The 26,208-nt window shown below is 41.4% G+C and overlaps 2 protein-coding genes across 2 annotated transcripts; both read right to left on the reverse strand.

Annotated features, from left to right (window-relative positions):
- Positions 1–7,689: 7,689 nt before the first annotated feature.
- On the reverse strand, positions 7,690–10,619 carry LLPH (LLP homolog, long-term synaptic facilitation factor). The gene is made up of 3 exons (XM_036401440.2): positions 10,548–10,619; positions 10,268–10,451; positions 7,690–7,915 (listed from the first exon to the last, which is right to left on the reverse strand). The coding sequence occupies exons 2-3, from the start codon at positions 10,446–10,448 to the stop codon at positions 7,752–7,754; spliced, it is 345 nt and encodes a 114-aa protein (XP_036257333.1). The 5' UTR covers positions 10,449–10,451; positions 10,548–10,619; the 3' UTR covers positions 7,690–7,751.
- Positions 10,620–11,173: 554 nt separating this feature from the next.
- On the reverse strand, positions 11,174–18,016 carry TMBIM4 (transmembrane BAX inhibitor motif containing 4). The gene is made up of 7 exons (XM_036401447.2): positions 17,883–18,016; positions 16,750–16,858; positions 15,381–15,486; positions 14,267–14,300; positions 13,210–13,327; positions 12,692–12,737; positions 11,174–12,021 (listed from the first exon to the last, which is right to left on the reverse strand). The coding sequence occupies exons 1-7, from the start codon at positions 17,983–17,985 to the stop codon at positions 11,815–11,817; spliced, it is 723 nt and encodes a 240-aa protein (XP_036257340.2). The 5' UTR covers positions 17,986–18,016; the 3' UTR covers positions 11,174–11,814.
- Positions 18,017–26,208: the final 8,192 nt, after the last annotated feature.

Raw genomic sequence — 26,208 nt, forward strand, 5'->3', positions numbered from 1 at the left:
TTTTTTCTGTGCATGCCTAAAAATAAAAACACTTTATTTTGTGAATGCATAGAAAATAGTTTTTGTATTCTCAAAACTAATGCTACCCTAACACAAACTGTTATCCTTTTTGATGTGTCTGAGGTTACTTTTAGAATTTTATAAATCTCATTCATTTTTAACCATGTGAAACTGCTGGTTTAAATCATTGCACATCATTACATTTGGACAATGAAAACAACACAGGCATTTTTACTTGTCTCTGGTCAACTTCACTTCTGGATTTCCCTGACACAGGACCTTAGCTGAAATCACCACGTGGAGATTTTTAAATGCAAATAAAACGAGCAGATATAAAACAACTCTGTTTCCACTGAGTTTCTGAAATTGTCATTAAAATGCTTCAGTTGATTGATAAGAGGCTTTTAAAGAGCCTTCCTTTTAAACACAAAACACCATATATCAGAAAAAGTCATGGATCCCTTTGTGCACTCCCCTGGAAAAATGACATGTTTAAGGGGGAAAAAAAATTAGATTGGGGAAGCATTTTCATGAAGTAGCATTTTTAGTATATTTTTAGAGAATAACTGCACTCAGTTATAAACATATCATCAGTAAAAACATCAAGTGCTTTTAGACATTTAAATGCCACCGCTTACTAGGACTGAGACTGTGACTGCACTTCCAGCAGCTTTCCAGGCAGTGAGGAGAGCGTGGAGCCCGGGAGCACAGGGAATACCCCGGGCAAGCACGGCGGCACCGCGCCTTCCCCGGCAGGCCCTGCCCGCCCGCTGGGAGCGCTGCACGGCTCCGAAAGGAAAGGAAGCGGCACGGGGGGCTGGCGCTGCGACCCTCGCAGGGCCCGTGAGCCGGGGCCGCTCCGGGGCCACTCGCGGGCCGGTGCCCGTGGCGGGCCCGCCGCGCTCCCGCGGCCGCCGGCGCCGCCTGCCGGGCAGCGGCTGCCCCGGCACAGAGCGGCCCCGGCCCGCCCAGCCGGGTCCCGCCGGCACCGCTCCGCAGGGAGGCATGGAGCGGCATTCGGCATGAAAAGCGGCATTCGGCATGAAAAGCGGCATTCGGCATGAAAAGCCCCCGCCTTTCTCCCAGCACCCAGCCGTGCCACCGGTACACCTAGGGGGACACGGAGCGAAGCCACCGACTCACGGCATCTGTGCCACTGCTGAGTCTGAGTGAGGACATGACACGGTCGAAGTTGTTGCCATTGAGCACGACGACGGATAACCCAGTCTCGCTCACCAGTGAATTTGGGTGATGCTGCTGTGGACAATGAAATGCTGAGATGGAAATACATTGTGTGACAGACTTTGCCCTTTGTCCTCCTCCCATCGCTGCTACAGGGCAGTCACCAGCTGTGGAAGTACAGATTCACTTCCCACTGCAAAGGGTTTCTGTCAGGAGCTGGTTAAGGAGTTCAACAAAAAACTATTCTTCCATGGGGGAAGGAACCCAAAAATCCCCAAACCCTACAATTTCCTCTAATTCCAATCTCTACAATTAGCAAGGGATGATATTCTGAAGATTTGATAACATATGTTAGAGACATGCATTGGCTGTTAACATCTTTCTGTTGCCTAAGGAAACAGAAGTGCAAATTTTGATTTTAAATTTTATAACAATATTTCTAAAATACTGGACACATAGAGGGCTTAGCAAATTAATATTTATTTTAAACAAAAAGCAAAATAACCAAGAAATCCACAAGCAATCTTCTCCCCCAAGAGAAAATTCTTGTGCTTGACACTTCACCTCTTTAAAAGTGATGGATAAAATCACAGGTTCCTGTATATAAACACACTGTACCCTTCACTGAAGCAACAGTTCCTAAAGTTATTACATCAACAGACCAACCTGTAACCTCTCCCATGGATGATCTTACACCCTGGTCTCACACTCAAGGAATTAAACATTTTTTTTTCTCTTCAAAACAGTAGCAGCCAAGACATGGATGAGCAGTTCCAGCAACCGCAAGTAAATGGATCACCCTATGGCTGCATTTGCTCTAAAGTGTTGCCAATTTTTTAGTTTTTTTTCCACAAGAATTCAGGCAGACTTAAAGACATTTAGGAGAGGAAAAACAATCTAAGTGTCTGAGGGGACCCAGCTGTGCTTCAGATGGGTCACTGCAGATCCACCATCAGCTTGCACATAACCTGGTGCACTTCAGTTCCCAGCTTCTTCCTGTACATCCTCTAACAATTCCACATTCCAAGGGGGTGCAAGAAGTTTAGAAAAAGCAGTGTATCTTACCTTTCTTAGTCCTCACAAACAAATTAGTTTAAAATATATTTTTGCACATATTAAGGGAACTAAGTCAAATTTTGCATTTCTGTTGAGGCTATTCAGTAGCAGCAGTGGTGATAAACTAAACCTAAGAGACTACAATCAAGGGGCTGCTGTCACTGAGCCCTTCTAAGCTTTCATAGAAACGTTTTGTGTTCTGTTGCAAGACAAACTGCAGCTCTGATCTGATCTACACCAAATTCTGTCATATTTTGCAGAAGCAAGATGGACAGAAGCACAATTGGTAGACCTAAAAAGTTCTTGTTTCAAACATAGACATGAGAATCCACCAAAGCTAAATTTACAGAACATCTACTATCAAAGTAATTTAAAGACTCAAGGTATCAAGCTGTATAGTATGGAATAGCTGTTGCATCTATACACTATGAATTTGTCACCTTTCAAGAGAGATATTATACATTACACATAAAGTGAGTGTACGAATGAACCAGCTGGGCTGAGTCAGATGAGCCATTCTGAGACAACAAATGCACCTTTGTTTCCTGAAATACTATCCACAAACTCAGCTTCTGGTTAAAGGCAAAAGGTTAAAAATGCTGTGAAATTTTCAGACTTTAAAAGTCTTGCAAGAAAATTAACAGTAGTTAAGAGAGAAAATATACTAGATAATAGCTTACCAAACAAGAACATCAGTAACTTTCACAGCCTCCTAATAGTCGACTAGATTGAAAACAGAAGTCAGTTTACTGTGAATATACAAGCACTTCATAAGCAGTCCTATGCTGCCTTGCATAGGACCCTTGATACACAACCCTCCTTTGCCACACTGTTCCTAACATTTCAGTTATATTTTATTGATATTTGGTCTTTTATATTGATATTTGATCTTTTATATTGATACATGAGCACGAGAAAGATTAGAGACCTGAGAAAGCAATGTTTAAATGACTGAGAGAGGAAACAGTGCAAATATCCCCTTCCTATTCTGCCTTCTCTTTTCCTTTAAATTCTGTCACTATTGATTAGGTAGAGATAAGAAAACTGTAGTAGTGTAGGAAGAATGAAATGACAGTGAAAATGGTGGGATTGTCACAACTGTGCAGCATTTATTAACAGAAGGAAGTTATTAGCTCTTTCTCACTTTTAACTTGGAAAAAATTATCCCAATGTCTGTTTCTTCTGAAGTAGGAAATTGCAAGTTGACAATGTAGCTGGAGAAGGGAAAGGAAAAAGCTGAAAAGAGCCTCTTCCTGTAGCAGTGAGCTCTCAGGTGGCTCAGTCAGTCCTGCCCTGAAACTTCACTCCTTGGCAAGTTAAAATTGATGGCAAAACCATGCCCTTAAGAGAGCAATGCATAGCTGTACTTCAGTCTCATCCTCCCCACAAATGCCATAGCTCAATTCAGACCGTGCCACCCTGAGCAGCAGATTGCTTTGCAGCACTCAGATTTCTGCACGCTAAGGCTACAGTCTCCTAATGTCTGATACCAGACATGCTCACACTACAGATCAGATTCAGATATCAGCTGGATATCAGATATCCAGCTTCCATCAAAGTCAAACCCACTAAACAGCAGGAGGAAAAGGTAGAATAATAGAAAGAGACCTACACTATAAAGCCTTTATACAGGACTCCTTTTGTTGTGACCACTTATGAGGAGGCCATTTTGTACCATATGGCCATGACATTCTTCCTCCAGTACTAAGCAGCCCCAAACTATATTTAGCATCCTCTATACCCACTGTATTGGCTGTAGGTAAGACACCAATACTATGCCCTTAATCGAGAAAGACTTTCAAAACCCCCATTCAATGCACTTGCTTGCGCTGTCTCCAGAACTTCTCTCCACCTTCACAGTGCTGTACTGCCCAGTGGCTTCACCAAGAGGCACTAATGCCACAGGAGGAAAGGTGGCTCATGAACCAGGACAGCCTGACACAACCTTCACCAGCCTGGTCTTTCATCCTGGTCTTGTACTGCCTCCTACTGACACTGTTTATTGTACACTAAGGCTGAAAAACAATCCAGCTGAAAAAAATGGGGAAAAGAAGAATATTTTCAGTGTATCTTAGTTAACTGGTCCCCTCACTGATTTGACTACACAGTGCAGAGGTGCCCCAGGGCAGGAATGAGTTACCAGAAAAGTCCAGGAACTGAACCATCAGTGCTGCCAGTCATTTTAGGCATCTGAAATAAAAATCAAGTCCTATACACTAGGTCAAAAAGGGCAGACCTTGTAACCTTCCTAAGAAACTGCCAACAATCTGCAGGACATTTAGCAATTTGGTAATGCAATTTTTATACTGCATGAATACATGCACATCTTATGCACATAAACATTTCAATAAAATGACAGAATTTAATTCTTCCAGTGCTGGCTTTCCTGCATGTAGTTCAAAAGTACCTGCATTACTTCCTCTGCCTTCTGTATGTAGGTCCAGGAAGTACAGTAACCACAGCACTTTACAGGTAGATGGCAGAAAGTTGCAACTAAGCAGTTTCATAACAACACAATTACACAATTAAAAAACCCAACCACCACAACTTTGACAGTGCCATTTAAGTTACATACTTTCAGACTTCCATCAGTTTGTTTAATCAACTATAACATTTTCTCCCTCAATCCCAACCTAAATAACATTTTTTAAGTAAAGACCAATGAATTATGATATTACTAGAATGCTGTTTAGCAGCAGATCAGTTACTTCTTTGAAAATCCCTCTGTGGAGTTTTAAAATATGTATTTCAGTCAAAACCAATTATGTTTAAATTAATTTCTATTGGAAGGAAACATGGCTTTTTCCATCAACTCAAACAGAAACATGTTTTAGATTCAGCAGTATGAATCAAATACTCAAAGGCAGCTAAGTAATTTGGTATTTCCATTCAAAAAATAGAGTTGGTCAAAATAAATTCCAAATACAAAATTACAGTATCCACATACAGTATATACTCAAATCCCAGAAAGTAGAATTTCCCTGCTGTATCCATGACTCAGGCTCTAGGTTACATCCATGCTGCATGTTTAGCCTGGTTCCTGCTGTCTGTCTACAAGCAAGCTTTTAGCTTGGATTACAAATCCCACCCAAACAAAATATTATAAAATATCAAAAATATTTCCTGGCCCATAGAGAGCTCTGCCTCACCCGAGTGAGATATGACATCGTACACAATACACTGGTACTAGACTAAGAGCTCTATTCCAGTAAAGACCATATTTATTCCTTTCTTATCCTCCATTTCACCTCAAAAATCAAACAGGATGTCTTAAAATATCTGTAGTTTAAGTGAACATGTTTGACTTTATCCCGGACACCATGAAGGAAATACCTCACACAGCCAGTATTGTTACAGGAAGGAAGCAACTTCTAAATAAAACATCAGTGCAGCATCTGCTGTCTTTCCCTTAAGATTCAAATTCTTAATCTGGTCACAAAAGCAGCTGACTAATAAAGCTACACAACAAAGCTCAGGGTTAGGTCATAAAAGCACAAATAAGCAAGACTATTCAGTTATGAAGGTAATTTTCTCTTATAGAGGAAGCAGCAGTGAAACAGCTCTGGAGAGAGGACAGCATAAGGGCAGTGCAGCAGTGGCAGGCTCGATGAAGATGAGGCAGATGATGGCTGTGCACCTAAATAAACTGACTCTGAAGCTGTACATCTAAACAGGGGGACTTTGCCAGTTTAATCATCTCCACTCGGGAAAAGCAGCTTGCTTTCCCATCGGGAGCTGCTTGAAAGTCATGATTTACAAACAACATGTCAAAAATAGCACTCTGCTTACTTTACAGAAGAAAACAATTGTTTTTTCACACTTAAGCCCAAGAAGCTCCCCTCCTCAATTCCCCAAAGCATGTATTAAGCAAAATAAAGCCTACATTGTTACAACAATAAATAAATACAATCTGACTGTTCATTCCATTCCATTCCTGGTTAAACACATTCATAAACAGTTTCCTCCACATGAATCAATTTTAAAGTAGTCCTAATCTACATGCTAACATCTGGATAAGTTTGATACCAAAATCTAGATCCATTTATTTACAAGCAGCTGTTTTTATCAACTAGCAGGGCTTTTATCAACTTAACGGAAATATTTTTAAAATACAAAGTTATCAATAGCATATAATTTGGTAATATGTGACCTATATATCTTATCAAGTCATTAACTGTCAATTTATGTGAAAATAGAAGACACATTGCTTTTTCCTTTAACATTGTTGTAGTTTTTTCCTTTAACATTGTTGTACCTTTCCCTAACAATAGTAATAAACCCACAGTATTTTTCCAGAAAAACTTAATTTTCTATCACACTTAGCTCATCTTACCAGAATTTAGCATACTACAACCTAGTATAATTAAAATAATAGATCTTTTTTCCTATGCCCAAGTTACCATAATGGATACAAACCACAATTTGTGCGTAATTACAGAACTTGGATCTCATCTTGCATGAAGCTGGACAAAGGTTATGCCCTGTACCCATGCCTGGTACTTGAAAAGGCAACATACTGCAGCATTGGTACTGTAATTATTTCCATCCTTGAAATGAGAGACATTTTAAAAACACAAGCTTTCAGGGCAACTAAGCCTTGCATCTGTCATCACATGTTATTGCCAAGTAATATGCACTCAAACGTAGCTAATCACACAAATGGCATCTGTTACACAATCACACAGTATTTTATCCTATGCACACATTGTAAAGCAGGATAGGTAAGTACCATTTAAAAGGAATAAAAGGCTACTGAAAATATATATGGAAAGCAAAATTCTCATTTACTTTACTAAAACATGGAAAAGATCTTAAATAAAACTGTTTTATTTCCATTTGGTGCCTTTGCGTTCTCTCATTTTAATAATAAAAGAATCAGTTGTACTTGCACTTATTTAGTTCCTACAGTATTCCTGTTGCAGACAGCAATGAAATATTTTGTTGTTCTCTTTGTGAACTTGTGTCAGACTGACACTTTCTCATTTTACTTGCAGAGTTTTCATGAGGTCCTGGTTTTGTTTCAGCATAAAAATTTTGGAGTTACATATGAAAATATATTTTTGTTAATTATCAGATGTTAAAAGCAACACAAGTCAGAGCAACAAATTTTACAGAAAGATTTAAAGGATACTGTGTTTACAGAATCCTTTGGTTATATTTACTAAAAGACAAGTTACACTGACAAAGACCACAGTACAAAAACATTTGGTTTAATTACTTTTAGGATTTCCTTTACTGTTTTTGGTGCTCACAGTATAAAAGATGGAAGACCTTCACCCCCAAGAAAACAGATAACCACACACAATTAGTCTATTCAAAGGCACTCAGCTTGCTTTTTAAGTTTGGCAGACACCAAGCTGTAATTTCTTTCATCATTTGCTGGCCAAATAGTCTCTTCAAAAATTCATTCAACACAATAAATTATACACAGTGACCAAGCACAAAATCTCATGAATTTATGTGGAAAATTTATTTTGTTAAATAAAATATTCATTATCTTTACAAAACTGATTTTACCAGACGAGGCCTTTGGCCAATTTTGATTTTTTTTTCCCTTTAACACGCTGGGCCTTAAGCTTCTTTCTTTGCCTGGAATTCATCCATATTGGGTACTGTCCATGCTGGTCTAGAAGAGTTTTTTTGTTTCGTTTATTGTCCAGCTCCATTTTGCAGTCATCTGAAAATTAAAGGTATTTTTAGTGAGTAAAATATCAGAATCAGCTTCACAGAAGCTATTTTGTTACTAGATTCCCCCAAATGATAAAAATATCCCTAGACACAACAGTATTTGTACATAGAGAACTGAAGGGTTTATAAACTGAAAGCACTTTCCAGATCAATTTAACTGCAACCCAGGAACTTCAAGAGTTGACAGTAAGTGTGCAATATTTTTCCTAAAGGTCATGTATGGGCAAAGCATCTTATTCTTTCATCAGCAATCTGTTACAATCCTGTGTCTAAGAACACTGTAATTCCATCATGGAAGCATGCAGGAAGCCATAGGCTTACTGAAAGATACGCACAATTACACACTTTTTAGGATGTAACGTTTAAGATCTGCTCTAAAAAATTATTCTGAGTGGAAAATGAATACAAGTAAAAAGAATAGTAAGGAGAAAAGGTGAAATACAATGACAGTAGGAAGTATCAGCCAGTGATGCCACACTTGCCTCAAGGAGTGAGCCTGACATCAGGTCTAACCCATTTACAGGCAGAAGGAGAGGAGTAATCCCTAGGATGAGGAAGACTGCCCATGACATGGTCACTCCCAAGAGATGAGGAAGACTGCCATGACATGGTCACTCCCAAGAAGGGTGTCCCCAGCTGCCTAACATCCCATGAACGTCATGTCTCAGGGAGATAAGAAAGTGCAAGAGGAGCACCTTGCTAAGTACTGACTGCAACTGTGCTCTGTAATTTCATCCCAGCCTTGTTCCCAAACCATATGTGTGCAACTCACGCCTTTACCACAAGTTTTATGGAGAGGAAAAAAGACTTTGATGTACTGCTTGTCTAATGTTGGGAGACAAAGCTCAGGAGGAAAAGGCCAACATGCTGCTTCAACAGTTGAGGTTGATAGGCTACAGGAATCTGCATCAGAGATATGCTTATGGAGCCCTAAACTGGGGGGCCTGCAAAATACTTGCAATCAGTAGAGAATCAGCACAGGGCCTGGTGGCAGAACCAAAAGCCTATCCAGCACAGCAGATCTTATATTATTTTTTTCTTAAGAACTAAAACGGAAAAAAAAAAATTCACAGTGTGCTTACCCTAAAGTAATAGGGTAAGATGTCTATAATATTTACCTATGTACTTTCTTTGGCTGGAAAATGATTTATCTGTCTGCAGGAAGTACATATTATGGGTGAAGTTTTTATCTACTTCAGTTCTCATAACACTTGGCAATGCGAGCTCCTACATTTAGTACTGAAAAGTCCTCTCAAAGAAAACACCATTATTTTCACAAAACTTGTAGCTGTTTTGTGAAATACATATTTTCTTAGGCATTTCTGAGGCTGCTATCTCTCTGAAAAAGCCAACTGAAATTGGCCACTGTAGAGAAGTTGCCAGCAGAGTTGGAAGGAGGTGCAAAAATGACAGATAGTCATGCAATTATTTCAGAAACTAGGTTTAAAGGAATGATTTCTCTTCGACTTCAGCATCAGAAGTCTGACAGTGTTCCAAAACATTTTGGAAATTCAATTCTAACTAACCCTTAAAGAATAACTTTTACACCTGGTTTCTAGGACAAATCTGAACCATGGACAAAGTTACAGATTATACTTGAAGCTAATCTTAATTGGACAAGTATTTTTAAAATACCATTTTATTTCCATTTCCAATATCAGAACATCTTAAGTGGCACAAACTGGAGAATCAAAATAAGACTATGATTTAGTTTGGACGTCAGTTTTGGAAAGAGGAGGTGTTTTTCTGACTCCCATCCAGTATGCAGCTATTTAAACCTTTGTTTCCCTTTCCTGGGTTACTTCCTTTACAGTTTACATTCGATTCCAGACACAAGGAGGAAGATGGCATTATTTGTAGACACCTAATACCATCCACTCCTACACTACGTGCAATGTAACACTAATTAGTATTCAGAAGCTGGGCCCGTATTACTCCTACCCCAATTACTCTATGTTCAGCAGCCTCCTCAAATTAGGACAGTTTGGCAGCAAACATAATGCTGTGATTGGAACAACTGCTAACTGGTGAATCCGCATTCACCTGAGGGTCTGAGAGATGTCTCTTTATACAATACATTACGTACTAAAACCAAATGTTAATAACCTTGTTCCGCAAGTGACCGGATGCAGTATGGACAGTATGGATGGCAGTGTTGCGAAATGACCAGAGTCAGTGTTTTAGCTTTAGAACACAGGCTTGCCGAGTGCCTGTTCTCCCCCTGAAACAACCACACACACGGCTGATGCCGGCGGTGAGAGTCACGGGGCAGTAACAGCACCGCGGGCCCTGCCGCACCGGGGCGACTGCAGCAGGAACAACCAGCCAGGGCCGCACTCACCTTTCGCCTCCAGGACCTTCTCTGGGGGCACCACGGTCGCCACCTCCTTGACCTCCTCCATGATGACATCCGCTTTGGTTCCCAGGATCTTCTTCAGCCTCTCCAGCTCCTTGGGCGCGTTCTTCTTCCTCTTCTCCGCCCGCATCTTCCTCCTCCATTTGCTCCTCAGGCTCTTCGCCATGTCCTGCGGGGAGGGAAGCGGGAACGCTTGAGGGAGGGTCGCGCGCACACGGCGGAGGTCGCGCGCACTCGGGGGGGGGGGGGGGGCCGCCCCGCTCACCTGCCGCGCGCGAGGCCGCCACACACACTCGCGCAAGGCCACGCGGCCCGCCCGCGCATGCGCACACGGAGGTGCCCGACCTCCCGCGGGGGTAGATGGGCTCTACCGTAAGTGTCGGAGCGAGCGCGCAGCCGCACTCCCGCTTGCGCCCCTGAGGGGCTGTGCCGGACGGCGCTGCGCTGCCAGAGCGAGGGGGAGGCATGAAAGGATAAACGTGTGCTCCATCACAACGTAAAAAGCAGGGATTTGTTCTTAGCTCCTGCCCCGCTGTTCTGAATGAAATCCTAAGGCAAAGGGGGAGGCTATCACACTCGCTCAAACCCATCCGCAGTGGTAGCTGGGAGGCCTCACGGAAAGCGCACCCAGTGCCAGCGTGGGGCAGGCAGGACGCGCATCTTCCCCAAGTAGAGCATTCCTCGTCTCCCACCCCTCACTGACAGGACTGCGAGCAGTAACAATACCTTACTGAACAGAAAGGAAGCCTTTCAAAACCGTTTTTACGCTGCCTGCCCCTCCAGCATCTCCACAGCGTGGGAAGCAGCCACAGTCCCAGCACCTCTACCCTGCCAGCACCGAGCCGTCTGCAGCGCTCATTCTCAGCATCCCGAAGTTCTCCAAGAACAGACTAAAGGCTTTCCAATTTTTATTGACACACAGTGAGTTTTATTATACATAAGTTGATAAAATGCCATAATCAATCTCCAAATGATTTTTCAGAACACTGATAGGCAATAAATAGTACTAAAATAAAGAATATTCCCTTTAATTGTTTTAACACCTTCACAGCTTCCATAGTGACAGCCCTTAACTAGGACAGAGTACCTCTGTCAGAGACAGCATTTCAATTTACCAAACAACAACAAAAATATCTCAGTGAAACATTGCACAATGGTAAACTCATGCTACCCTTATGTGGTACATAAACGAATGATCAATCCCAAAGGAAACATTTTCAGCAGCTACAGAACAGCAGGGAAGCTTATTCTGAAGTAAACAGGAGTTGGCAAAATTTTAATCATTAATTACACAGCAAATTAAGTGATTAAAAAAGTGACTGTAATGAAGACAGCATGTTAACTACATAATATACATGGTCTGGAGAAGATCTGTAGCTATGTAAAAAGGCATTTTTCCCCCTAAGGAGGAACCAATATTCATGGAATGCAAACATAATAAAGATTCAGTCTTTAGAAGGCAGAACTACTGAGTTTGCAGATCATCCATAACTAACTTTAATTGTGCTGTAGTCAAACCACTCCGCTTTTGACTATTTTTTATTAAATGCCTCCAGAAAACGCAGCAGGTGTAGGAACAGATTTATGATGTCCAAGTAGAGATTGATTGCAGCCAGTATGTACTCTTCAGGGGACAACTTGTGCATCAGCAGATGAGTGTCATAAATAATAAATCCACAGAACAGAAGAGCTCCAGCAGCAGCAAACACCAACTCTATTGTCTCACTATAGAAAAACAGCTGGAGGCAGATAAAATATGAAAAAGATACTTGTGAATTTCATTTTTTTTAAATATTAAAATCCCTGCATAATGATATGCCACATTTAAAACACAGTCTTTCTACTGTTATGTACACAAAACCACAGTATTATGGTAATATTTCAATGCTCTTATTCAAATACTCTCCAGTCACACAATCTCTGACTGAGTAAAAGTGCCTCCACTTAAGAGGGAGGAAGCTCTGGTCTCCAGAATACTAACAGCAGACTAGAAAACTAGAAGCTAGAAAATATAATTAAATCTCAAATGTCCTTCACATTCTCTTCATCAAGTAGTCGATCTCAATTGACAAATTTTGTCAATCAACCCAAATACTCCTTTTATTGAGTTGGCAAGAACAGCACCCAACAAAAATCTAAATTGAAAATGTGTGGTTACACGATCACCAGCATGATGTAGAACAGTAATGGATCTGGCTAACAATTTTCTTTCATTAAGTTATAGTGGGCTGATCCAAACCTTTTAGTTACACTAGAAGTTAGTAAAAGGTCTGAGTGACCTGATCTTAGTGGAAGGTGTCCCTGCTCATGGCAGGAGGGGTGGAATAGATGATGTTTAAGGTCCCTCCCAACCCAAACCATTCTGTGATACTGTGAATATCTTTGAACTGTGAACACAAAGTATCTTACCCTCAAGAAACCTGAGATGATTAAAATCCACAAACAAGCGAAGAGGCTGAAAGAAAATAAATTACACTGTGACTAACAATATACTTTCTTTTAGACTTAAAATATCCTCCTTTCTAACACCTCTTCACAATATATATGGCAAGTAAATGGAATTCTTAGATGCCAACTGTTTACTGGTCTCAGCAGTAAAGGTTTTATAAAGCTGTCAAAAGTTATGTTTTAACTTTAATTTTTTTAAAGATTTGAAACATCTACCTTCTCTCTCAGTGAAAAATCCATGTGAACTAGTTTTCTAATTGTTTTAAGATTCTTTATCACTGAAAAGAATTTACCAAGGATCAGAAGTGGGTAAAATGAATAATTTTAAATAAATAACCCTCACCATTCCCTTGAAGCAGGTTCTATTGACCTGTATTCCTTACTTTACCTGCAAAGCTTGGTTTAAGAAAGAAAAAAAACCCAAAACCTTAACAACAACATAAAATTTAAAAAAAAAAATCATCAATATGACAACATACCCTGCTCCAAATTTGCTGAAATCTCTCTTTGACTGCAAGGTATATGCAGTCAATCCAAGAAATACAGCAGTAGTAAGAATAAAGGCTTGCAAGACGATGGAGACATCATAGAAACTCACTATAAACAGAAAGAGTAATCTGTCAATTAAAGAACTCTACCCTATGTATTTGCTGAGTTATCTTTTGAGGAAACAGAAATTTAAACTTAACTGTGAAGAAAATTTAGTAAATTATGCCTGAACTTGTCTTTGCATTTCAAAGTCATGATCATAGGACTCAGGGATCGTGTACTAAGTAAGTTTGACAGTTACTTTATAGCTGTAGCTTCTTAAATGGAAATAAAAGATCTTCCCTAGTCAGAATTATGAACACAGCAACAAAACAAAACAAAAAGATTTTAAGCACAGATAACAGAGACCTTAAGGAAAAAAACTGTATAAATTTTTCACAATATTGCAACAAGGGGAAAAAATAAAACAATCCCCTAGAAATGCTCGAAGTTTTGATTAGGGGACAGGAAGGGAAAGATAGCAGAAACATGTGCAATCTTTTTCTTCCCTCCTTCCTCCTTTTTCTTTTCTATCCCCAAATCAGGCTATCATAGGCCACAATGAAGAGGTTTCATCTTATGCTCTAAGGTATAGTTCAAGATGATGCCATGATGTGACTGCACACTGCCTCATTTCAACCCTGACCATGAAGCACAGAATTCTCCAAACTCAGATTCCCTTTGAGGAAATTGAGGGGGCAGGTAGGACTATTTCAACTTGAAGATCGAGCTGAACATTATGAAAGAGAACATTTTTAACTATACTGAAAGAATGGATTCCCCAGTTTCTCACTTCAAGTTTATACAGTTTCGTATCTGAATCAGAATTCAGTTTTCTCCCTTGATTTCCTGGTTTTGCTGAACTCCTATCACTGTCATTGAAATTTTCAAACAGGATTCATTATCATTTTAGTCACATCTAGAAAACCCTAATGGCAATTGGTACAATATAATGGATTCATTTCCAAATTCTTTATGGAATCAGACAATAGCATGGCTACTATTTACCTGTAATGGCAACTGTCAGTGCTTCCAGTAGAGTCTACAAAAAGCAAACCCAAAAAAAGACGAGGGTAAGAAAAAAATCAAACCATTAAACATTAGGTCTCCTGTTAAATCTTTCTGTATGAAAACATGTTTAATTTTCAACAAGAAAATGGCTATCACACTGTCCTCCTGGACTGGAAATTGTGTTACATTAAAAAAGTACAATACAAAGTGAAAATGAGTGACAGACTTTCCCTATAGAAAAATGTCACATTTCCTACTGTAAGTGCACAGCATTTATATGACACTTCTGACAAACTATTCAAGGGATAGTAAAAGTAATATATTATAAAAGTAATATATTTGTAATATCTTGTTGGACAGCTGTCTAACAGTGTCTGCATCAGTTTCCCTTCCACACTTACCCTTTAAATAATCTGTTTACTTCACAGAAAGCTGTCTTTCTGTTTTAACACAAACACAATTTAGGCAACTCTTGAAACCTCAAATTTTAATTGAGCTACTGTGACTTCTTTTCAGAAGACTGATTTGCTACATAATCCAAAATATCCAAGAGCAACTGTTAGCCTGGATCCACATACTCATAACATCAGGCAGAAGACTAAAATTTGAGGACAGCTCTGACAGATCTGCCTGTGCTGGAAACATGCTCAGAATTTAGCATCAAAAAGACAGCTGGAAGAATAAAGTATATGGCTGGTTTGGGTCTCTACTGAAGGCTGTCCATTTAACAATTTAAGTAACAGGAATACCTCCTCCTTTCCTACTGAGCAATTGCATAGAAAAAATCCCTGACATCAACAGAACAATGAGAGCAGATAGATTTCTACACACATGCAATAACCCTTGCTCAAATTGGTTCCAAGTTCTAACACTCTTTCTAAAAAGATGCTGAAAGAAACCTGAAGTGCCTGCTATGTAGGAACAACCTGTAGGCAGAATCTCCAAAAAGTAACTCAGACCTTCATAAATATATAGGATATGTTTCAAGGAATACAAGAAAAACAAATGACATACCTCTAGTTTCAAGGAATTAATTATGATGCAAGATATTCAAGGGACTATTACACTGAATTAATAATCAACTAATAATTTAACTTAATTAAGCACTTACAAATCCAAGCAGCAGGTATAAATTAACAGGGTGCTGGTGTCTGTAGAGGGTCAGTGCCACGATTACAGCCAGAGATCCAAACCCAGATATCAAAAGCAAGGCAGGCCTGTAAAATTCCATATTAAAAAAAAAAATGATCAAACTTAAATATCTGTAAGACTATGGAACATTTTATATAAATTCAAATTTTTAAATGAACATCTAGGAAAAGATATCCAAAGTAAATGTAAGGCAAGTTTACAATAAAACTGTTTAAAGAATACTACTACAGATAATCAGTTAAAAATAGCACAGTCACAAGTAAAGACAACTTTTTCATACTAAAGCTCAAGATTGCCCAGTAATCCATGACCTGGAAATGAGCACATACAAAGAAGAAAATCCATCCATACAAAGTAAGAGCATTAAAGTATATGTACCATTTTGCCTGTTCTGAACTCCATATTCAGAGAACTATTTTCCATAAGCGCCTGAATGCAACAAACATGGGCACTAACTGCACCAAAGAAAATCAGTAGTGACCAGTAAGTACTGCTAAATAATTCAAGTAGCCCTCCAAGAAAAATGGGGCCAACATGAAACACAAAATCTCAACAGTTCCAAGCAAGTAGGACAATTTTAAATTATCAGGTTTATGTAGAAAACTGTGGTTTTACAACCACTGTTGTATACACTATAGGTTATACAGAAACTGAAACTTTCATGTAGTGTTTAATCCTCCTTTATATTTGGGCTTTAAAGTGAAAGTAGAAGTCCAAAAGTGCATTTGGAGGAAAACAGAAGCTAGACATGGTTCTCTCCTCCTTTCCCAGCTGGTCCTTTCCCTGGCCTGTTCACTGCAGTTTGCATTCTGAGACTCATTTTATCATGAAAATCTGAGAGGCAAAATGAAGCACGCCCACAGGAATTTAAGGAGACTAATTCTTTTGGGGGAGTGGGGAGGGGGTAAGGGGAAAAAGAAGATGGGAGAGGGAGGAAGAGGAATAAGACATGATTCTGCTTTTTGGAACAGGCACCTATAAACAACAGCATTCCAAAGAGATTCTAAAAGTATTTAGACTGTAAAACAAGAAATGTCAGTAACTGAGATGTTCTGCAGCTCATGTAAAAGTTTGCACAGCATAAATATTAAAATAAGCACGATTAATAAAGCATTGATTAAAATAACAACACAACAAAAAGGGTAATAATGGTTTTCATAGTAAACCAAGGAGAAAAATGTCAGAGAAGTTACTCCCTAATCAAGTTAAAAAGTATCTATTACAGCAACAAAACCACAGATTATAAAAATGATTACAAAGTGTAGCAACAAGTTACATAATTTATACCTAACACAGGCTAAACAGCTGCATTTCACCTAAGAATTTACCTCTCATGAACAAATGCCTGCACTCCAGTAGAGTATAGGAAAATTGCAGATGTGACTGTGGTCAATAGAACTTGAACAGAAAGAATGCTGTACACCTTTCGCAGAAATGCTGGAAAAGGAAAATAAAAATGAAACCACTTTTGACTTACAGCTTCAAAGTTTAACAGTAAATCAGATACAAGTTTTCATTTTCAGAGGGAACTGTTATAAAGTCAGTGAAAAAGCACAGACAAAGTCGTAAAAAGCCATTTTACTTTAAAAACCTGACACAGTATTACAGCAAAATTGCATTTATTCCTGGACATCATTATTTAACTATTAACAATGATGACAAAAAAAAAAAGAAAACACTTACAAGGAATTTACTTTGGATCAGTTTAAGACCCACGTACACCCATTCTCACTATACTGACAGCACACCTTCTCCATCATGTTCCTGGTGCCTAATGACCTAACTGACAGAGGATTAACATGGAAGGCATGCCAAATGCTTGGAAGAAACAAAAATTTTAACACCTCACAGAAGAAATTCCAATCCTTTAGTCTCATGGTTAAACTTCTGTAATTACAGTCACTAATTCTAGTATTTATGAATCACAGAATGAATACGCTTGGAAAAGACCTGTGAGAGCACAGAGTCCAACAGCGCTGTGTCACACACCATGGCACCCACTGCCACGTCCAGGCTTTCCCTCAATACCTCGGGGAGGCGCGTCTCTGCAGGGACTGCGCATCTCATGGGTCATGTCTGGACTTCAAAACTCATCGCGCTGAACAAAATCAGGTCTGAATCCCCGCAGGGTATCGGGTCCACGGGTAAGCGCTCTCCGGAGAACACCTACCCCCTTCACTGACGGTTAAACGACAAAGCCTTCGCCGGCCGCGGCCCCTCACCCTTGATGTCTGACCTGGACTAAACAGCGCCCTGGCTCCGCACTCACAACCTTTGGCCAGGTGAAAACACTGCGCGGAGCCCGAGTGCAGCTCAAGGCCGGGGGTGACCGGGGTGTCACAGGGGCACCTGCGCAGGGCATCCCCCCACCGCCCCGCCACCGCGGGCAACGGGACCTCTCCGCAAGCTCTGGGGGGTTGCGGCGGAGCCGTGCTGCTCTCCCACCCATCGCAGTCCTTACCCATGCGGATGTGGACGCTGGCCGAGGCCACGTTGCTGCCATAGTTGAAATCATCCTCGATGGAGCTCCGCGGGTAACGCTGCTCCCCCGCCATGGCCGCCATGGCCGCCGCCCGTCTCCGCTTCCGGGGGGCGCGGCGCCGAGCAGGGCGCCCCGCCGAGCGGCCGAGCGCATCGATCGCCATGGCCGCCGCCGCGTCGCGCAGCGCCGAGCAGGGCGCCCCGCCGAGAGGCCTAGCGCATCGATCCCGGGTGCGGACTTTGTGGCGGGCGCTGCGGGCGGCCCGTGTGCAATTGAGCTCTGAAGGGCCTGGAGGGAGCTTCCAGTGCCTGGAAAACCCAGCCCTTGGGCTGCTCTTCACCTCAGCTGCACTCCGCTGCCCTCCGGACGGTGCTGTGCACAGCTGCACACGCTGCCTGTTCGGCGGTGCCTGAGGAGCGGCGGCGGGGCTGATGCTCCCGATCGCCTGTGTCCCACAGGGACGGGCTTCACTTCAGAAACCCTTAATGCAAAGCAGAATTTTACTTCGGCCTTCTCCTAGTTGAGTGTCCCGTCCTTCAAACTCAGTGTAACTGAGCAGAAAGCAAAGATGCCCGGTGTTTCTCAGGCGTCACAAAGCGCTTGGTGCAGTCGGACGTGATGGTGGTAGCTCACACTGAGCAATCACAAAAGGCACCATCTGGGGATGTGGATAACCTGTGCAGCAGGGTATTTTTTAACTCTTGAATGAAGTGCGCCAAGAAACTGAAGCGACAGACACTTCAGAAATATATGTAATACATTTGACTAGAAGTGCTTTTGAAAATTGGAAAATAGTGGCCTGAACTGTATTCAGCTTCTCAAGGGAGAAGTAAATCAGTTCTATGATTTCGTGATGAAATAATCTTGAGCAGCTTTTCTACCGAGGTGACTTAAGATACTACATTTCACTTGCAGAGACAAGAATTATGAGCATGACTTTATATTCTGGGAAGTATTTATTATTTTCTTACCATCATTTTGCATTTTTTACTTGCTGCAAGTAGGATCTTTCAGTTTGCTCACACTGCTGAATGGTAACTGTTTGCAAACAGTTATGTTGTGTGCTTTCTTGCATCTGCCTCTGCAGAAGAACAACACTGATGCTCTCCCAGAAGAAGCATTTAGAGTTCTGGTAAAGCATCTGGTGTTGCCTTCTCCAAATACATGCAGTGCTGTTTCCTTTAAAGTACCTCTTAGAGGCGTTCTATGTGAGAAATGGAACATTTCAGAGCATTGGCGCAGGAGTTGACTCCTGCAAATAGTTTGAGGCTTGAGACAATTGAAGGACAGATATAACAGTAGCCTTCAAATATTCTTTTTAAGGCTGTTGCAGTCCTCCAGCTGTGGAGAAAGTGTCACATAAGAGGTAGCATGGTCTAAACTGCACTAGGGAATATTCAGGGTGAAAGCTTGAGTACTTTTAAGAGTAATCAGGGTAAAGCTGTGGAATAGTTAGCCTGGGGTTTAGGCACAGGCTGGGAGATAGGAGATGGCAGGAAGCAGGCACGTGAGCCTTTGCACTCACACACCCACCTCCTGTGTGGAAGATGTTGGTCTGATGGAAGCCACCAAGAGTCAGTAATCAGCTTATTCGGCCAGGCAAGAGACAAAGCAGCAAAATTGCCCAGTGACACCACCACAGAGCACAATCTGCCAGAGTTGCTGCAGATGGGAGTGGAAAATTATTTACATCTGCAACACTGATAAAGGCTGCCATTTTCATGCCAAAGGAGAGCATCGTTCTTGTCTTAAGGTCTTTCTTGTTACTTGCAAGCACATACTGAATGCAGTTCTTTGGAATGACTGTACTGAATGAACATTTAATGACACTGAGTCTGTCTGCCTGAGTGCTTTCAATGTCTTAGCAATTTTCCATTCCTCACTTGGGAAAGTATACCTTGTAAAATGCTAAATATGCCTTATGAAAAGGAAAGTGTGTTTTACATTGCCTTTCTTTTCTGTATTTGATGTTTTCATAAACATACCTCCATCACACTATTTTTATTTGAAACCACGGCAGTCCCACAGTGGCTGGCTCGGGGCTGGCTAGACGCTCCCACTCCGTGTGCGTGCGTGCAGCGGTGAAAGAGCTTTCTGTTCTCCCAGCTTCTGCTCCGGGCTCCAGTGTGGGGAGAGGAAGCTTGCTGTCACTGGAGGCCTGGGTAAGGACCATGAACTCCTCTGTGCCTTTTGTCTGCGTTATACATAACTGGTGGCTTTGCTGGAAAAAGTCCATCTGTTGCTCAGAGGTACTTGGGAAAGGTACTTGGATTGTTGCCAGGATTCTGCTTCTTTCCAGAGGTTTGTTTTTAAATCATTGTGCCAGAGGCCCTTCGTTTGCTTTGAGCAGTGTTCCCAGAGTGACCCCTCTCAGCATGGCTTTGATATACATCTGTGTATCTTCACATCATCACGGCTCTTGTTGAGGCAGGACTAAATGGTCTCCTCTTCCCAGACTGCCAAGTCCATGACCTCTGCGTGGCTCCATACAAATGCATAAGGCACAACTGCTGGAGTATTGCTGCAATGTGGTTCCAGGAGCACAGGGTCACACATGGGGCCCTGTGGCTGCCTGCCAGCCTTTCCACAGGGAGGTAACATCCAGGCAATTTGTGCTCAGGAGAGCACAGCACACATGGATACAAAGCAATGTGGGAAAACAGAGGAGAGAGGTTAGATTATGTAGGTGCATCCACATGGCCATTAACCATTAATTTATCCCCAGGTGAGCTTTGGTCTCTCAGTTTCAAAATAGCTGGCTAAGTTAAAGGAATCATTAAATTTTGTGATCCTGAGGAACCCTAATTTGAAGACATGTGAGTTGTAGCAGCTTTCCAGTATCTAAGGGGGGCCTACAAGAGAGCCAGAGATGTACTTTTTTACAAGGGCATGTAGTGATAGGGATGACGGCTTTGAAATGAAAGAGAGTAGTTTTAAATTAGATACTAAAAAGAAATCCTTTACTGTGAGGGTGGTGAGGTACTGGGACAGCTTGCCCAGAGAACCTGTGGATGCTCCACCCCTAGAAATGTTCAAGGCTGGGTTGAACAATTTGAGCAACCTGGTGTAGTAGAATGTGCTGCTGTCCATGGCAGGGGGATTGGAACTAGATGATCTTTTAAGGTCCCTTCGAACCCAAACCATTTCATGATTCCATGAGTTACTATGAAATTATCCTCAGACTCAAAATTACAAGGTTTTCCATGGGAAGTGGGGACAATCACGTAATTGTAAAGTTATTCCAAATTATATTTCAATGTGTACAATATGCAGGTGCAAATCCATCATGATGTTCTTACAGGGCAGGAAAATAACAAGGAAACTCAGAGACAGATGTGCCATCTGTTTCTGTAAAATCCCCGATGGTGATTTTTCAAATCCACTGATCAAGGGAAGAGAGTTTATCTCCTTTAGTACTTACAGTTTCATGAGGAAGACTCTACCCTTTAGCAAGCAGGTCACAAAGCCAAACTATTCCAGGATGAAAAGCATCTCTCAATGTTTCTTTGGTTTCCTACAAAGCCCACATCTTTGCCTAATAACGATACATTCTTTTTCCTGTTAAATCCCATCTGCATTATATTTTTTCATTACACCTTGCCCTATTGTAACTCAATTATCTCCTTTTTAAAATTTTGTTTTAAAGCATGTACATTTCTGGTAAGATATGCAGGTTAGTTTTGGATCTTATTCTCAGGGGAGGTCTAGCTGCAATAAGAAATGGGCTGTGCCTAGGAACAGAGCTATCTGGTGGCACTAGGCAGTAGTCCATCACTGTGACCTTTATTTTAAGGACTGTGAACAGCTCTTGAACAGACATGTTGGTTTGATTCATGCGATTGGGTGAGACATTTTGAATGGGCTCTGGGTGAGTACAATTCCTTTTGAAAACAAGACATCAGGAAAATGTTAATAGGGTAGTACTGTAGTTAACTCTGCAGTTAATAGGGTAGTACTGGTAGTTAAAAATCCTAGCAAAGTCTTAAAAGTCTTCTTTGAAGGTTTTTGCCCATTTATACAAGTGTCATGTCTTTCAAGGATGCCATCTTATTTTAGCAAGCTGAGAGATTTTATATTTTAAGGTCAGGATCAGTCTGGAATCTATCTTTGCTTATAATCACACCTTTTTTTATTTCGGTAGCTGCTGAAGTTTAAAAAAAGAGCATTACAATTTTCTTCCACGGGTAAGACTGAATCCTAGGAAAATATGAAATGCTACACTGACAGCCCAGATATAGGCAAATTTTCCTTTTTTATGTAAAAAGGGATTTTTCTTTTCATGGAAGTAATGTTACAAACGAAACCAATTTAATAACTGCACTACCTTGTGAAACAGAAGGCAGATTATTCCTCAGTTTGTTTCTCTGAAGAAAACATCAAACCATAGTCTGCTCTGAGTTTGCTATTATTTTGTCCATTTTCAATTTAGCAGTTAGGGCTGCCTGAATATTGGGAGTGCTATATGGACTCTGCTTATAAAACCCTTAACTTCTCTTTCTGTACAAATTCCAATGTGCTTTAATTGTCTTCAGTTGTCCTCACTGAACAGCCTACATCACCTGTAACAGCCAGTTGTTCTGACATCTAAAACCTGAGACAAATTAGTTTATCTCAACATTTGAACTTATTTTGTTATGATCACTTTTAATTCTGAATCTTTTATTTCCGGGAATTTTGAAAAGTTGAGGTCAGATATGCTTATTTCTATTTGAGTGTCTAGTTGAATTCAATCCCGATTAGAACTCCCACGTGTAACAACATTAATAGTATGTATGCTGCTAAAGGACAAAAAAACCCCTAAATACTTAAAATAGCAGTGGCTTTTCAGCTCATGGTGAGGTCTATCCTGCAGAGATTGAAGAGCAGGATTCAGCTCTAGATGAAAATATCTGCACTTAAGTGTCTGTAAATAGGTATCTACATGTGTACAAAGTGCTTAAGCAAGCATTACTGTCAGTGGAAATAAGGGTGGCATGCAGATGCCTAAATGTGTCTGGTGCCTTTTTATGGCTCTTAGAGTATCAATCTCAATTCCATTTGCTCCTCTGTGAAGGCACTGAGCTTCTTTATATTTTCTTATATCTGCAAAGCCAGGCCATACCCTGAGTACCTTGGAGCATCCTGAAAGGCACCAGATTCCATGTGTAAGCAATGGCACCCTGCATATGTGGCACATATATCACAACTGGGATGGGCACACATAGCAAGGGCAGGATAGAGGGAGGAGGAGCTGGCAGAAAACCCTGAAGGCATTGATTATTTCTGTGAGAGATATGTATGTGAAGGCTCATCCATAAAACCAAGCCAGCAAACCTCCCCTGATATCAATAGTCTTGTCTCTGCTGGGAGAGCTTCATCAGCACAGAAGTACCCACACAGATATGGCCCTCTTCACTTGGGGAGCATACTGGTGCTAACAAAGCTGGGAGGAGAAGAGGACACACTTCACCCTCAGGCACTGCTTGCACCCAGGTTTTGTCTAGAGGGGCTTCAAAAGGCACCAGGCATGGCTGAAATCACTTCATTTCCTCATGCTGCCATCACACACGTGTTGACCCCAATGTGCAGGGCTGCATGCAACTCCTGCAGTGTCCTGCACAGGGGCTGGGACAAGAAACTTGAGGTAATTGGAGTCTTTCACCATCTTCAGGCATAAATACCAGGGGCACTAAAGGGCCTTTGGGCCATAAAGTGCTGAGCAGCCCTTAGTTTTCCCAGACTTTTTCCCACAGCTGAGTGGCTTCAAGAGGCTCCTAGAGCTTCACAGCACTGAAAAATATGGAGGGAAGGATGAAACTGGTGAGATGTTTGTTGTGGTGCTGATGGAACAAGAGTGTAGTCAGCCTTGTGCAGGCTCTTTGGGAAGTGGGTCAGCAGCAAATCCTTTGCTTATTCATAAGGTTAATTATTTAGCTGGCTGAAGTCAGCTTCTTCAACATTGAGTCTCAGAAGATGTATGTCAGATATCTTGTTGCTGCTCACTTTGCATAAGGCAGAAACAAAGACACAGCAAAGTTCTTCCATGACGCTTCAAGACACCTCTCTGGAACAGCAGCAGAAAAGACTCCCACAGCTTCCTAAATACTACACTTGGTCCAGCAATAGAGAAGAGAGTCAAAGACAGAGCTTTCAACTGAGTAGTCTTAGTGTTAATAATTAAATACCATTTTAAAAACATCAGTGAATCTTGTGTAATCTTGACATTCTTAGATACTAGCAGGAAGAACAGTGGTTCATTAGTCAGACAGAGATTTGGATAATCACGATTGAATTTTTAGCTAGATGTTCCTTTTAAAACTTGATTTTTACTTTGACAAGGAGTAGTATTAATTGTGTGTGGTGCCTGTACAGAGACTATGAACTGGACAATCATCTTTGTTGTATTCAGGATTTTTTCCACACTGTTGTCAGCATCGCCTGTCTTGAAAATGTTTGGAAGAACCTAAAAACTGCTCTTTTTTTTTTTAAGTGGAATTTGGGTTAGATGTTTCCAATGCTTTTAGAATTGAGATTGTATAAATGCCAGAAGTTAATGCTGTCACTTAGAAAGCAGAAGCATCCTGTCTCCTGCAGCAATAAAGCAGCTCAGCAGCCCCTGTTCATTTAAAAAGAATTAATTCTGTGTTTCACTTTATGTTGAACTCCAGAGGTTTTGACTACAAGGACTGCTGTTAGTGATTTTTACAAAGCACAGAATCATCATACAACAGTTTGGGTTGGAATGGACCTCTAAAGGCATCTAGTCTAACAGCCTGTGATAAGCAGGGACAGCTTGCTCAAAGCCCCATCCACCCTGCCCTTGAGTGTTTCCAGGGATGGAGCATCCACCACCTCTCTGGGCAACCTGTGGCAGTGTTTCACCGCCCTCACTGTAATCTTTGGTGGTGGCTGGCAGCCCACTACCACTTGGGAAGAGAATATCCCCACTGGTAATAACTGGGAGCTTTAGGATATATGCTGGCTGAGTGGGCTGTTGTGGTCTTGTGAAAATGTTCTCTGCTGAGACACCAGCTGTGCTTGTGCTTGAGCTCTTGCCCTCTGCAAGTTGCTGTCCGAAGTTTCTCTCATCTGCCTCCCGATTGAAAGGACAGAAAGGACAGAAACTAGGACCACCAAAAAGACACTGGTCGGAATTCTGGCCTTGCTTAGAGATGGTTGCTCACCAAGATCCTGAGAACCCTGCTGGTTTGCCAAGCTATTGTTTGCAGGTGTGTTTGCTGCCATGGAACACTGAGCCTGAGAAAGGGAGATGACTTGCCCTGAATGCTTGCACCTGCTTCATGGTTCCTGCTCCAATAGCTCGTGAATTTCCCCCACCTCTTGGCCAAATGGTCTTTCTGGGGGAACCTTTGGTGGTCCCCTACGGAGAATCCCTCATCTGCTTTTCAACCACCATGATGGATGGACTGAGATGGATGAAGCCCCATTTCAAGGACTGAGACATGAGCATGAGACCCCTACATCGAAGCTCCCCCTCTCCAAGGACTGAGACTGAAATCCCTAACATGGGGGAGGGGGAGAGCTGACCTGTCCAAAGCGAGATTTTGCCAAGCACTACCCGATCGCTGGACCAAGAAGACAATGGCTCTCGCTTACTGCTGAGAACATGGACTACCTGTTACATCTATTCTTTATTGTATCTGTTTCCCTCCCTTTGCAATTTTCAATAGAATTATCATAATAAAAGCCTCTGAGTTAGCTAGAGATTTTGATATCTCCCTGACCTAACAGGCAGATCCTTGGCTGGACTGCAAAGGACATCATCTCTTCGTTTGGTAGCTATAACCCCCGCTCTCTCTCTGTCTCTATCTTTTTCTCTCCCTTAATCTATCGCATTTGCTGTGGTCATTCAATAAAAGGTGCATTTGTTTTGATTAATACTGAAATCCTTTCGTGCTGGTTTTTTTGCACTCTGAGATCAGTAAACAAATCATCACAACTCCCTGCTCGTAGAGTGGATCGTGACACCCTCCAAGACTGACATATCTAACTTATGTAAACAAAGGGGAGGGGAAAATCCATGTTGAGACATAACCTTTTGCTTTTCAGGAAAGCAGAGCCATATCATATTGACAGGTCAAATCCACTGATTAAATTTAAAGGATGCTGTTTTGACAGCAGTGTTTGCTTTTACGGCTGTTTCAGAGATAGGTAATACTAAGCATGCAGAAAGGCAACCAGAATTACATAGTAATATTAGTTATGCTAAGAAATTGAGTGCCCAGGTAAATTTCTATTGTAAATCACAAAACTTGGCCTACTTTCATGTGTGAGCTCTTATTAAGCATTCTGCAGCATGCATCAT

This window comes from Molothrus ater, chromosome 5 (genome assembly GCF_012460135.2).
Source record: "Molothrus ater isolate BHLD 08-10-18 breed brown headed cowbird chromosome 5, BPBGC_Mater_1.1, whole genome shotgun sequence".
NCBI classification, from domain to species: Eukaryota; Metazoa; Chordata; class Aves; order Passeriformes; family Icteridae; genus Molothrus; species Molothrus ater.